The following is a 15,161-nucleotide window of genomic DNA, read 5'->3' as shown; positions in this document are numbered from 1 at the left end:
TCAGCATGCAGAACAGCTTTTGAGCAACACAATGGACACTAATATACGGTATATGTATATTATCTACACACACACACACACACACACACACACACACCTTATTCATTAAATGGAGATCACCTATTAATAAGTCAGGTCAGTGTAATCTGTAATCAAGCGCTTAATATAGACTGGTGTGCGCTTCACTAGTCTTCAATATTTCTCCCCCGTGTTTACTTTACTTCCACTAAATTTTACTTACCGTCCATCTCCCGAGCCTTAGACAGATGTAGACACCACCTTTACTAAACTTAAGGTGCAAGTGTTCACACCCCAAAAACAGGATGATGGAAGTTTTATCACCAATTACCGACCTGCCAAATCACTTCTCCCCATATGAATAATGAACTTACTAGGCTGGTTTCCAGCTGAGACTCCAGTTATACCATGTGGTGCCATTCCAGATGTCCCAGGCTGTGACTGACCAGGAAGACTCATCTGTTGGGCCATTTGTGGCAGCCCACTGATACCTCCCATTTGAGCACCAGGAGGACGGACACCCAAGGCCATACCCTGTACACCTACAGGTGCTGCGCCCGTTAATGTCTGTAAGGCATTCATTGGATCTATTGAAGGGTAAAAACAGTAATAGTGAACAATATCTAGGAGAATTTGCCTAAATATATATTAATAAAAGCAAAAAAAAAAAATCTTACCACTGGCAGATGCCTGAGCCTTCTTGTTATCTGCAAGAAAAGTACAAGTGAAAGGAACATGAGGCCTTCTGGTGCATAGCATCAGGTCTGAAGGAGTACACTATTTGTCAAAAAATGGTTTACAAACTAATGTAAAATTATAAATTACTACCACCTTCAAGCTAATTACAATGTTCTTCAATATGACTAAATCAGCATATTTTAAATGGCACATCGAGCCACTGTATATGAACACTGTGGACCTTTGACGAGGGTTTTTGGGTAAAAAAGGCCAAACTCACACTGGGATATATTCTCAGACAATTTTTTTTTTTTTAAACTAAAAAAAAAGGGGGGGGGGGGGAAATCAACAGTATTTGGACTGTCAGTTTATAATAAAAAAAAATTAAAAAAAACAAACACCTCTATATAAAGTTTGGACAAGGATGCAACTCACACAGCATCCATAAACAGTGTTTCTCACATGTTACAAAATCTTACATGTGAGTGAGTCCCAAGAACCTTAATGGTAACATTTAAAATGTTTTTACCACAATCTGACAGTGACTTACGAATATCTCGAAAGTGAATGATCAGTCTGGCCACCAAAGACAGATACTCCTCCTGTAATTAAGGGAAGGCAATTAGCAGTGAATATTCACAATGATGTTCATAGTAGCCTCAAACAGAAAAGAGGAGAGAAATGTTTTATAACCACTTATTTTTTCTACTGATCCTGTTTAAATGGTTTAAAAACATAGAACACGGAGTCAATTGTCTGACACTGATCAACCGAAAGAAAGAATGTGATGTGAAAGTCTTCTGCATTATAAGGATATGTGCACTCAACATTATTTTAGAAACAGAAGATGCTTAAGGAAAGCACCAGCCGAGTTTTTCCTGAAAATTTGTTTCAGTTGTTTGTTTTGTCATTTTTTGCTTTTCTTTCTACTTGTATGTATAATATAGTGAGCCATGTGATCAATGGACTGGTCGCTTCTTTTGGCAGCCTCCCGGCTTTGGAGACCTGAAGCGGCTAAAAGAAAGCCAAATAGGATTGAACATATGAACAGCAAGTCATTTTTACATTGCTAAACAAATGTTCATTCTAAGGTTTATTTAGGTTCTTTTCATTGTGGATTAAGGAGTGTACCTGCCTGAAAATGACACTATCAACCGCACCAAGTTTAGTCAAGGCACTTGGTCTTGCCAGTAGATCAGTTTTGTGTCTTCAGCAATATTCCCCCCCATTTAAAGGGTGGTTCACCCTTTTTTTTTATTTTCTCTATGAGTGTACCTTACCATTATAAAACAAGTAAAATATATCTTTGTACCGTGTTAGCCAGTAGGGATAAAAAAATTGTTTAAAAGAACTGAGAGTCCTCAGTGGTTGATACCTTTTAATGGCTAACTGAAAAGATGGTTATAATTGCAAGCTTTCGAGACTACTCAGGTCTCTTCATCAGGCTCAATATAACACAAAATCTGAAGAGTCACATATTTATACACAACAGGACATAGAATGGGGCAGTAAAAAAAAAACAAACAAACAAGTTATATAAAACAGAACTATCTGTATGGCAGGGGGGCAAACTGTTGTGGCCATACATTTTGCTGCAGTTCAGTGTGAAAGTTTTATTGTCCTCTGATCAGGGTCTGGTCCGGGCTGTGACACGCTCGGCTGGTCAGAGGAGCACATCTTTTAACTGATGTAAAAAGACATGAATCCATGAGACACATTCATTCCTGCTCTGAATGTGTCAAAGGTCATCATTCGTTTGTACTCCCATAGTCTCCTATCTCTCTGGGACTTGAAGTTTCCTTTCAATACCAGCAATTTCATGTCCATGATGTTGTGGCCTGGGTTACAAAAATGTTTGGCCACAGGTAGATCCATCCTTTTTTCTCTAATTGTGTGGCGGTGAGAATTCATCCTTGTCCTGAGCGGTTGTTCGGTCTCCCCTACATACAGACCCCCAGTTGGACATTTGGTGCATATAATTAAGTACACCACATTGGTTGTGGTGCAGCTGAAGGTACCTGGGATCTTGTAGTCCTGATGTGATCGGGGATCTTTATCTTGTCCGTTGTCAATATTAATGGACAGGTCTTACATTTTTTCTGGTTGCAGGGAAATGTTCCTGTTGGTGTTGGAGAGGACAGGGAGCTTCTGACAATGATGCTTCTTAGATTTGGGGGCTGTCTAAAACACAGAAGTAGGGGGTCTGGAAAAATAGATTTTAACCGGGCATCTTTTTGCAGTAATGGTTGTAGTTTCCGTGCAGCTCCTCTAAACACCTCCAGATGTGGTTTGTAGGTGACTACAAGAGGGACCCGGTTGTTTTCTTCTTTAGTTTTATAATGTAGGAGATGGTTTCTTGATATTGTGGTGGCTCTTGTAATCTGGTTTTCAATTGTTCTTGGGTGGTAGCCTTGATTCAGAAAGGTTTTTCTGAGGCCCTCAGGGTGATTGTCTCTATATGTACTGTTAGAACATATCCGATTGGACCTGATAGCCTGGCTGTATACAATAGTTTTTTATGTGTTTTGGATGAAAACTGTCCCATTTCAGGTATGTTGGACGGTCAATTGGCTTCTTGTACAGGGATGTCTCTATTTCATTGTTCCGTAGTTTAATGATGGTGTCCAAGACGTTGATTTCCGTGCAGGAGTAGCTGAGTGTTAAGTTGATGGTGGGATGAAACTGATTAAAGTGTTCATGGAAGGTCTTCAGCTGCTCCTCAGACTCTGTCCAGATGATTAAAATATTGTCAATGTAACGGTAGTAGGCCAGAGGCCTGATAGGACAAGAGGATAAGAAGTCATTCTCAAGCTTGGACAGTTTTCATCCAAAACACATAAAAAACTATTGTATACAGCCAGGCTATCAGGTACAATCGGATATGTTCCAACAGTACAGATAGAGACAATCACCTTGAGGGCCTCAGAAAGACCTTTCTGAATCAAGGCTACCACCCAAGAACAATTGAAAACCAGATTACAAGAGCCACCAGAATATCAAGAAACCATCTCCTACATTATAAAACTAAAGAAGAAAACAACCGGGTCCCTCTTGTAGTCACCTACAATCCACATCTGGAGGTGTTTAGAGGAGCTGCACGGAAACTACAACCATTACTGCAAAAAGATGCCCGGTTAAAATCTATTTTTCCAGACCCCCTACTTCTGTGTTTTAGACAGCCCCCAAATCTAAGAAGCATCATTGTCAGAAGCTCCCTGTCCTCTCCAACACCAACAGGAACATTTCCCTGGAACCAGAAAAAATGTAAGACCTGTCCATTAATATTGACAACGGACAAGATAAAGATCCCCAGATCACATCAGGACTACAAGATCCCAGGTACCTTCAGCTGCACCACAACCAATGTGGTGTACTTAATTATATGCACCAAATGTCCAACTGGGGGTCTGTATGTAGGGGAGACCGAACAACAGCTCAGGACAAGGATGAATTCTCACCGCCACACAATTAGAGAAAAAAGGATGGATCTACCTGTGGCCAAACATTTTTGTAACCCAAACCACAGCATCATGGACATGAAATTGCTGGTATTGAAAGGAAACTTCAAGTCCCAGAGAGATAGGAGACTATGGGAGTACAAACTTATGATGACCTTTGACACATTCAGAGCAGGAATGAATGTGTCTCATGGATTCATGTCTTTTTACATCAGTTAAAAGATGTGCTCCTCTGACCATCCGAGCGTGTCACAGCCCGGGCCAGACCCTTATCAAAGGACAATAAAACTTTCACACTGAACTGCAGCAAAATGTATGGCCACAACAGTTTGCCCCCTGCCATAGAGTTCTGTTTTATATAACTGGTTTGTTTTTTTTGTTTTTTTTTACTGCACTTTTCTATGTCCTGTTGTGTATAAATATGTGACTCTTCAGATTTTGTGTTATACCATGCCTGATGAAGAGACCTGAGTAGTCTCGAAAGCTTGCAATTATTACCATCTTTTCAGTTAGCCATTAAAAGGTATCAACCACTGAGGACTCTCAGTTCCTTACCATTATAGACGTTTTCTTCATTAGCTTCTATTTCCAGTTCTGGCACTGAGCGGCGCTATCCTGCACGCTCAGTGCCTGTCACATGACCCCCTGGTGCTGTGGCCGCTAATATCCTCTTATGTCCCGTCAATTCTGGGCTATCAAACTTGACGGGTACGTCAGAGGATGCCACTCACAGTGATTGACAGGGCTGTGGGCGGTGACTACCGCACGTCACAGCCCAGCATCGAGGGGAGGATCCGGAGAATGGTACAGTGTGGAGCCGTGAAGAGGGCTGAGCGTCCGGCAGATTGTGAGGCACGGGGCGCCAGTGTGGAGTACAGGGGAGGGTTATTCAGCTGAAATCCCCCCTGTCACGTAAGTATCTGATCTCACTCTCCACCCGCCCGCTCTGCCGCGATGTCAGGAGAACGGGCGGTGTCGGGCGGTATGATCATGTGCCCCTTCCATCAGCACTACAGGACGCAGCAAGACACTGACAAGCTGGTCCCATGCAGCACTGCATGTGTCAGAGCAGAGCATGTCACCGCTCTGCTCTGTCACCTGTCCTGCTGCATGGGACCAACTGTCTCCACTCTGTCACCTGCACCACAAGTCACAGAGTGGAGCAAGTTGGTGACAGAGCACCTCTCCCCCCCCTCTCTCTTCTCTGCCCCCGCTCTTTGCCAGCCCTCCCGCCCCCTCGCTCTTTTGCCCGCCCTTTGCCCTCCCGCCCCCTCGCTCGCCTGGCATGGTCAGTACAGAAATCTCTCGATCGTGGACGGGTGAGAGGGAGTAATAAACATGGAGTCCCTACTGTGTCTGTATTTATTTCTAATAAAGTATTTTTCTCTGTGTGATGTTTTTTGTGTTTTTTTAACCCTTTATTGGAGATTCTTAATGGCCAGGTCAAACTTGGCCTGACATTAAGAATCTCGGGCTTTATAGCAGCTGGTAAAACATAGCGTGGGTGAGCTGGATTCCTTTACAAGCTGGTATTAACCCCTTATTACCCAGCGTGCCACCTGCCACCAGGGCCACTGGAAGAGTTGAATACAGCGCTCGCCAGAAGATGGTGCTTCTATGAAAGTGCCATTTTCTGGGGCGGCTGTGGACTGCAATTCGCAGCGGGGGTCCCAGGAAGTTTGAGCCACCCTGTGCTGCCAATTCCAATCCCCAGCTGCCTAGTTGTACCTGGCTGAACACAAAAAAAATGAGCGAAGCCCACGTCATTTTTAAAAAAAAAAATTTAATGAAATAATTATAAAACAAAAATAAAAAAAAAAAAAAAAAAAAAAAAAAAAGGGGGCTTCCCTATATTTTTGGTTCCCACCTGGGTACAAATAGTCAGCTGGGGGCAGCCCGTAGCTGCCTGCTGTACCTGGCTAGCATACAAAAAATATGGCGAAGCCCACGTCACTTTTTTTTTTAAAAAAGTTTTTTTAGGCAAAAACCTTATTAAAAAAAAAAAAAAAGGCTTCCCTGAATTTTCCATTGCCAGTGAAGGTAACACCAAGCAGCGGGGGTTAGCAGCCAGTAGCTGCTTGGGTTACCCTTAGCAATAGAAAATGCAGCGGGAGCCCACACTTTTTTTTTTTTTTACCCCTAACCCTAAGGTTAGGGTTGTGTGATTTTTTTTTTTTTATCTTTAATGAATAAAAAAATTGACATGGGCTTCGCACATCGAGCACCGGAGCATTTTACTGCTCATTCATCCCTACTCCTGACCACAACGCCAGCAGAACAAGTAATCAGAGGACTCCAGCGTCGGCCGATTACTTGCTCTGTGTCCCCCTGCATCCATCGCAGCGTGTACAGGCCGTGAGGTCACCTAAGTTCAGTCCAGCACTGGAGTCAGCTGATCTGAACTCAGCTGAACTCCAGCCCGCACACGCTGCGATGGATGCAGGGGGACACAGAACAAGTAAGGTCTAAGCCACACGGCGAGAAAAGCAGTGCGAGTGGAGTGCGATAAAACATCGCATTCCACTCGGACCAATATTAGCCTGTGTGTCAGCGCACATGAGCAATTATTTTCTCAGCCCTAATTGGACCGAGAAAACAATCGCAACATGCTGCAATTGTAATGCAAGACTCTTTCTCGTTTACCCATTCAAGTGTATGGGATGAGAGAAAAAAAAAAAAAATCGCACTGCACTTGCGGTACATCGGTGTACCGCAAGTGCAGAGCGAGAATCGCAATAGCCGACTACGGAGGAGAGAGGGAGAGAAATCCCTCCCACCCCTCCTCAGTGCTGACCCGCCCCTGCTAAGTGCCAGACCGCCCCCCCCGCAGCTGAGGTCTGCTCGCACAGTCGGACCTCAGTCGCAGGGACACACGCATGACACTCAGCTCTGCTGTACTGAGTGTGAGCAGAGTGTAATGCCAGGGGATCACAGTAATCCCAGTGTAGCCCCAGCCTAATCGGCCGACACTTGAGTCAGCTGATCTAAACTCAGCTGAACTCCTGTACACACAGCCCGCACACGTTCACATGTGATCGGCAGCAGGCAGTGACTGCTGTTAAGGCTACATTCACATGACCGTTCCGTTTTTGTGGGCCGCAAAATACGGTCCTTTTTTTCACGGATGCATCCGTGTGCCTTCCGGGTTTTTTGCGGACCGCGAAGCAGCAAGAAAGATAAATAGATGAGCAGATATAGAAATGGATAGATAGATATAGAGACAGAGAGATAGAGGGAGGGATGAATGAATGGAGGGATGGATAGATAGATGAGAAAGACATATAATGTCCCACCTCCCCGCATATTCTAAGCTGGCACCCTTTTGTGACTTTCATGTGGCACTAAGGTGCTTAGCCTTGTATTTAGCCAAAAAAAAAAAAAAAAAAAAAAAAAAAAGACATTCGGTCCCCCTATCTTTTGTAGTCAGCTAGGGTAAAGCAAACGGCTGCAGCCTGCAGAGCACAGCTGGCAGCTTCACCTTGGCTGGTAATCCAAAACAGAGGGCACCCCACGCTGTTATTTTACATTAAATAATGTAAAACAAAAAACACGGGGTCCCCCCCAAATTGGATCACCAGCCAAGGTAAAGCGGACAGCTGTGGTCTGGTATTCTCAGACTAGGGGAGGTCCACCGTTATTGGACACTCCCCAGGCTAAAAATAGCAGGCCGCAGCCGCCCCAGAAGTGGCGCATCCATTAGATGCGCCAATCCTGGTACTTCGCCCCAGCTCATCCCGTTGCCCTGGTGCGGTGACAAACTGGGTAAAATACGGGGTTGATACCAGATGTGTAATGTCACCTGGCATCAAGCCCTGGGGTTAGTGATGTCAGGCGTGTATCAGATACCCGACATCACAAACCCAGTCAGTAATAATATTAAAAAAAAAAAAAAAAAAAAAAGGAACAACAAACACATTTTTATTTGAAAAAAACACTCCAACACATTCCCTCTTTCACCAATTTATTAGAAGGAACAATAAATCCAGGTCTGGTGTAATCCTCCAAGGGGGTCCCGCGACAATCCATACCATAGTCAATGTCCCAGTCAATGAAGAACAGAATATTCCCTATTGGCTGGGAGAGCCGTGCAGTGACCTGAGCTAACATCAATAGGTCAGCCCAGGTCACTGCAGGGCATGACGAGTGCTGCTGTCAGGAGGTTAGCGAGATACATTACCTGCGATGATCGTTGAACTCCTGGCAGCAGCACTGTCACGGAGTTCAATGACCGCCGCCTTCACAAACCAAGTATCGCGAGTGGCCCGTGACGTCACCACTAGTCACAGTCTCGGGTCGACAGCGAGAGGTGATGTGACAAGCGGCGGGCATATAAGGCAGTGACGACCGCTGACGTCAGGAGTGCAGGACTTCATCACCGCAGGTAATGAACTTACTAACCTCCTGACTGTAACGCTTGTCATCCCCGCAGCTCCTGACACTGCAGTGCGGGCAGCTGCTGACACTGCCGTGCGGGCAGCCACGGGGCTGGAGCGAGACACAGACTGCACGGGCACCCGACGGAAGTGCTTCCGTGTTACTTCCGGGAATTTTGCGGACCCATTGACTTGTATTGAGTCACGGTTTGTTATTACGGAACAGAATAGGACATGTTCCATAATAATGGAGCGGACATACGGCATCCAATGTGTTTTCTTTGTAGGATCGGATGAACATGGAAGTGCTATTGTGTGCCATCCGATCCTACACAAAAGACATTGAAAAGATGGTCCTATCCGTGGGTCCACAAAAAAAAAAAAAAAAAAAACAAACAAAAAAAACCAGGAACTGACCAGGACAAACGAAACGGTCATATGAATGAGCCCACCTACAGCTATTGCAGCGTGTGCGGGCTGTGAGATCAGGAGTCAGCTGACTCCAGTGCCGGCCGATAAATTCTGTGTCCCGCTACAGAAGGATCCGGTAAAATAACGGTTGCATGCACTGCACATTTAATCCACAGGATCCAGTCATAAGCGGTTTGCGGTTGTTTGCCTACAGGCAAAAAAAACGCTGATGTGAAAGTAGCCTGCAAAATGCATGCCACACGGATGATACGGACGACACACGGACTAGGCAAGAAACAAAAAAAAAAAAAAACAAACAATCTCATGACCCCTTCATTTTTTTCCCCAATTATTTTTTTCACATGTTGCATTGGCTAATAATCATAATTTCTGTACACACACACACACACACACACACACACACACACACACACACACACACACACACACCAAGCAGAAGATAGCCGCTTTCTTCCCCTGATTGTGCAGAGCTGGGAGCTTTGTCTGTCTCTGTGTGATTGCTCTCAGTGCATCCACACTGGGAAGAGGCAGGGAGGAGACTTTGGGTGGAGAGCTGAGTGGGTGTGTTAGATAAGTTAGATACAGCCCTAGAGCCACAAAGAATTATGGGAGCTGTAGGAACTGAACCCAGGAAGTCAGAAGAGAGATTAACCCCATCAGAGCTGGAGCCAGCAATGAGGATGTGCTGCTAGTGCACAATAAAAGGTAATATTGCTGAAAAAACATAATAGATGTGTGGAGAGGCACATAACAGCAAGATTTATCAGAAAGAAAAAAAAATATATCAGTTTTGGTAACTGGACAACTTCTTTAAGTCTACAAAATTAGAGATCCATTGCAGGAGCCTCCTGCTTATTCACTTTGGCTACCAAACAATTGAAGCGTGAGCCTCAGAACATTGGGTCAAGACCAACCTTCTCACTACAATGGACCCATTACATTTGTAATAGAACAAGGGTTTCCTGGGGGAAACAAATCCTTTTGGACGACTTTCAGCGATTTGTGCATTAAGTTGGACAGCAATGAGCTTGCCTTTATGTTACGTTCACATGACCATGTGAAAGAAAAAAAAAAGAAGAAAGAAAGAAAAAATTATAATTGTCCAATTGGCATCCAGAAAAAAATAGACTATTTTCCATTGTCATTCAATTTTATACATTGGCAGTGATAAAAATTTACAAGACCAGGGGGCAGATCATATGACCTCATTGAACTTAATGACCTCAGGTGAGGTTACCTGCAATCACAGGTTGAGGACCATGGGAACCTCCAGCTGGGACCACAAATCACATGAGTGACGTCACCGCTCATTCTCTGCCTGAAGCACACAGCAGACGATCATGTTCTATGGCCGTTCACTGTCACTTCAGATGTAGCAGAGTTGGAATAGTCGTGGGACCTGGTGTGGATTACGTCGGACCTGGGTGATTTTGGGGTCAATAAAAAAGGGGTGGAAGGGTGTTTTTTTATTTTAGTTCAAAAAGAGGATTTTTTTCTGTGTTTGTGTTTATTTCTTTTCACTTTCAGTTTAGTAAATGGGTGAGAGGGGTCTCAGACTCCTCCCATTAGTAATCTAGGGTATAGTGGCAGTTGCGAGATGTTATTAACCCCTTAGGCTATGTTCACACACTGTTTTTATACCTGCGTTTTTGGTCCGTTTTTGCTGCAGAAATTTGAGAAATTCTTGTAACCTTTCTGCAGACATTTCCCAGCAAAACCTATGGCAAAAAAAATTAGCTGTGCGCACACTGCGTTTTATTTTCTTAAGAAAATTCTTTCAGTAGATTTTCTTAAGAAAACGAATGAGCAGGTCATTTCTTTTCTGCAGCTAACTGCATTATTTCACTCCACTGACTGTAATGTAATCATGAAATAGCGCAGGAATAACGCAGGTCGCAAGTGATGTGCGTTATTCCTGCGTCATACCTGCGTTATACCTGCGGTATTTCGCGTTTTCAGGACATAGTGTACTTCCCTGCCCTGCATTTTGCAGGGAAGTGATGTCACTAGGACAGGAAGAGGAAGAAGAGAAAAAAAGAAGCGTGTGCTCCGCTGTATTTTTACCGTCCAGCCGAGGTAAACACACAGCGGCGGCCCGGTATTCTCAGGTTGGGGAGGGCGAGGGACAGGGTTAATGCCCCCCCCTCCCACAGCCCAGAATATCAGCCCATCGCTGCCCCGGGACTGTCGCATCTATTATGCGGCAGTCCCGGCGTGTTACCAGCTCTTCCTGTTGCCGTGATGCAGTGGCAATCAGGGTAATATGGAGTTAACGGCAACCAATAGCTGCCGCCAAGTCCAAGATTAGTAATGGTAGTGTCTATAACACGCAGTCACTAATCTGTAAGTGAAAGTAAAGAAACACTCAAACACCGAAAAATCCTTTATTTTGAATAAAAGACAAAAAGCCCCTCTTTCTCCACTGTATTAACCCCCCTGAAGCACACAGCTCCGGCATAATCCACAGCGATGTCCCGCGGCGCTTCCAGCTCTGCTCCAGACGCGTCTGACAGTTCTCCACGCAGCCTCGTTCAGTGTGCGAGTGCTGAATCCGGCTCCATGAGCTAGGTGCAGAAATGACTCCAGGACATTTCTCACGGCCGCTGATGTGAACACATTACTGGCCGCGAGAAGTGCAGTATGTGTGGGGGGAAACATTATAAATAAAGCTGAAATATCTATCTTATCTATCTATACCCCTAAATCTCTCTCTATTATCTCTCTATACCCCTAATTACCTATTATCTATCTATACCCCTAAATATCTATTATCTATCTATATCTATCTATTATCTATTTTTCTATATTATCTACCCATCTATTCCCCTAAATATCTATTATGTATCTACAGTCATATGAATAAGTTTGGGCACCCCTATTAATGTTAACCTTTTTTCTTTATAACAATTTGGGTTTTTGTTACAGCTATTTCAGTTTCATATATCTAATACCTGATGGACCGAGTAATGTTTCTGGATTAAAATGAGGTTTATAGTACTAACAGAAAATGTGCAATCCACATTTAACCCCTTCAGCCCCGGGGCACTTTCCGTTTTTGCGTTTTTGTTTTTTGCTCCCCGTCTTCCGAGAGCCGTAACATTTTTATTTTTCCATCAATCTTGCCATATGAGGGCTTGTTTTTTGCGGGACAAGTTGTACTTTTAAATGAAACCATAGGTTTTACCATATGGTGTACTGGAAAACAGCAAAAAAAATTCCAAATGCGGAAAAATTGCAAAAAAAGTGTGATGGCACAATAGTTTTTGGGATGTTTTATTCACGGTGTTCACTATATGGCAAAACTGATGTGTGGGTATGATGCTTGAGGTCGGTGCGAGTTTGTAGACACCAAACATGTATAGGTTTACTTGTATATAAGGGGTTAAAAAAAATTCACAAGTTTGTCCAATAAAAGTGGCACACGTTTTGCGCCATTTTCCGAAACACGTAGCGTTCTTATTTTTTGGGATCTATGGCTGAGTGACGGCTTATTTTTTGCGTCTCGAGCTAACATTTTTAATGGTACCATTTTTGCGCAGATGCTACGTTTTGATCGCCTGTTATTGCATTTTGCGTAAAACTTGCTGCCACCAAAAAACGTAATTTTGGCGTTTGGAATTTTTTTGCCACTACGCCGTTTACCAATCAGATTAATTTTATATTTTGATAGATCGGGCATTTCTGAACGCGGCGATACCAAATGTGTATATTTATTTATTTTTTAACCCTTTAATTTTCAATGGGGGTGATTTGAACTTTTAGGGTTTTTGTTTTTGTTTTTTTTTTAAAACTTTTTTTTTTATTTTACTAGTCCCCCTAGGGGGCTTTAGCGATCAGCAATCCAATCGCTATTATCTATCTGCTGATCACAGCTATACAGCTGTAAACAGCAGATACAGTCACTTTCTTTTTCCTTCCGCTCCGTGCCGAGGGAAAACGAAAGTGAAACATCATAGCTGCAGGCTATGACCCTGTGCTACGATGGAAACCACCGATAGTCAAGTGATCACACACGTGACTTCTGGTGGGGGAGGCGGTAAGTAAAAAACATGGCCGCGCGCATTTAGATCTTGCTGCCAGACTTTGACAGCAAGATTTAAGGGGTTAATGGACGCGGGTGGAAGTAATTCCACCCGCGGCTAGCAGGCACATGTCAGCTGTTGAAAACAGCTGATATGTGTGCCGACCGCCGCCGCCTGCCCGCGGCAGGGGGCGGGGCTTAACGGGACATGCTCCATGACTGATATATTCGTCCATGGTCGTGAAGGGGTTAAACAAAATTTGACCTGTGCAAAAGTATGGGCACCTCAACATAAAAGTGACATTAATATTTTGTAGATCCTCCTTTTGCAAAAATCACAGCCTCTAGTCGCTTCCTGTAGCTTTTAATGAGTTCCTGGATCCTGGATGAAGGTATATTTGACCATTCCTGTTTACAAAACAATTCCAGTTCAGTTAAGTTTGATGGTCGCCAAGCATGGACAGCACGCGTCAAATCATCCCACAGATTTTCAATGATATTCAGGTCTGGGGACTGGGATGGCCATCCAGAACATTGTAATTGTTCCTCTGCATGAATGCCTAAGTAGATTTGGAGCAGTGTTTTGGATCATTGTCTTGCTGAAATATCCATCCCCTGCATACCTTCAACTTCGTCGCTGATTCTTGCACATTATTGTCAAGAATCTGCTGATACTGACTTGAATCCATGCGACCCTCAACTTTAACAAGATCCCCGGTGCCGGCATTGGCCATACAGCCCCAAAGCATGATGGAACCTCCACCAAATTTTACTGTGGGTAGCAAGTGCTTTTCTTGGAATGCCGTGTTTTTTTGCCTCCATGCATAACGCCTTTTTGTATGACCAAAACAACTCAATCTTTGTTTCATCAGTCCATAGGACCTTCTTCCAAAATGTAACTGGCTTGTCCAAATGTGCTTTTGCGTACCTCAGGCGACTCTGTTTGTGGCGTGCTTGCAGAAACGGCTTCTTTCGCATCACTCTCCCATACAGCTTCTCCTTGTGCAAGGTGCGCTGACCGATGCACATTGACACCATCTTCAGCAAGATGATGGTGCAGGTGTTAGGAGGTGGTCTGTGGATTGTCCTTTACTGTTCTCACCATTCTTCTTCTCTGCCTTTCTGATATTTTTCTTGGCCTGCCACTTCTGGGCTTAACAAGAACTGTACCTGTGTTCTTCCATTTCCTTACTATGTTCCTCACAGTGGAAACTGACAGTTTAAATCTCTGAGACAACTTTTTGTATCCTTCCCCTGAACAACTATGTTGAATAATCTTTGTTTTCAGATCATTTGAGAGTTCTTTTGAGGAGCCCATGATGCCACTCTTCATAGGAGATTCAAATAGGAGAACAACTTGCAAGTGGCCACCTTAAATACCTTTTCTCATGATTGGATACACCTGCCTATGAAGTTCAAAGCTCAATGAGGTTACAAAACCAATTTAGTGCTTTAGTAAGTCAGTAAAAAGTAGTTAGGAGTGTTCAAATCAAGAAATTGTCAAATTGTCAATTGTCAAATTTTGTTTAAATGCAGATTGCACATTTTCTGTTCGTACGATAAACCTCATTTAAATCCAGAAATATTACTCAGTCCATCAGTTATTAGATATATGAAACTGAAATAGCTGTTGCAAAAACCCAAATTGTTATCAAGAAAAAAAGTGAACATTAATAGGGGTGCCCAAACTTTTTCATATGACTGTATATCTATCTAGCAATCCATCTATCCCTCTATCATCTATTTTTTTTTTTATTATTCATTTTCAACGTGCTTTATTGCTGTAAAAGCATTAAAAAACGCAGAGACCAACCTGGAAAAAAAAAAAAAAAAAACGCACCAAAAAAGAGAATTTTGTTTACTTACCGTAAATTCTTTTTCTTATAGTTCCGACATGGGAGACCCAGACCATGGGTGTATAGCTTCTGCCTCCGGAGGACACACAAAGTACTACACTAAAAAGTGTAGCTCCTCCCTCCGAGCATATACACCCCCTGGATGACCAAATCTAGCCAGTTTAGTGTAAAAGTTGAAGGAGGACATCCACCCACAAGTAGAGACAGAGCAAAACCCGGAACAACCGGAACCTCTGACTACAACAACAGCCGGTGAAAACACACGGAACAAGAAAACTGCCAACAGGCAACAGGGAGGGTGCTGGGTCTCCCATGTCGGAACTAT

General features: G+C 43.6%; 1 protein-coding gene across 2 annotated transcripts in view; it reads right to left on the bottom strand.

The window, feature by feature from the left end:
• MED15 (mediator complex subunit 15) overlaps nt 1-15,161 on the bottom strand; it is a 101,234-nt gene that overhangs the window by 68,005 nt on the left and 18,068 nt on the right. For both annotated transcript variants that reach the window (XM_075321684.1, XM_075321694.1), the window contains exons 3-5: nt 1,247-1,298; nt 696-725; nt 393-605 (exon numbers count right to left, since the gene is read on the bottom strand). In XM_075321684.1, the coding sequence (XP_075177799.1) occupies nt 393-605; nt 696-725; nt 1,247-1,298 (295 nt within the window). The remainder of the gene's footprint in view (nt 1-392; nt 606-695; nt 726-1,246; nt 1,299-15,161) is intronic.

Source organism: Anomaloglossus baeobatrachus, chromosome 1 (assembly GCF_048569485.1).
Source record: "Anomaloglossus baeobatrachus isolate aAnoBae1 chromosome 1, aAnoBae1.hap1, whole genome shotgun sequence".
In the NCBI taxonomy this organism is placed as follows: Eukaryota; Metazoa; Chordata; class Amphibia; order Anura; family Aromobatidae; genus Anomaloglossus; species Anomaloglossus baeobatrachus.
The sequence above is the reverse complement of the archived record's forward strand: the minus strand, read 5'-3'. Positions and strand labels throughout refer to the sequence as shown.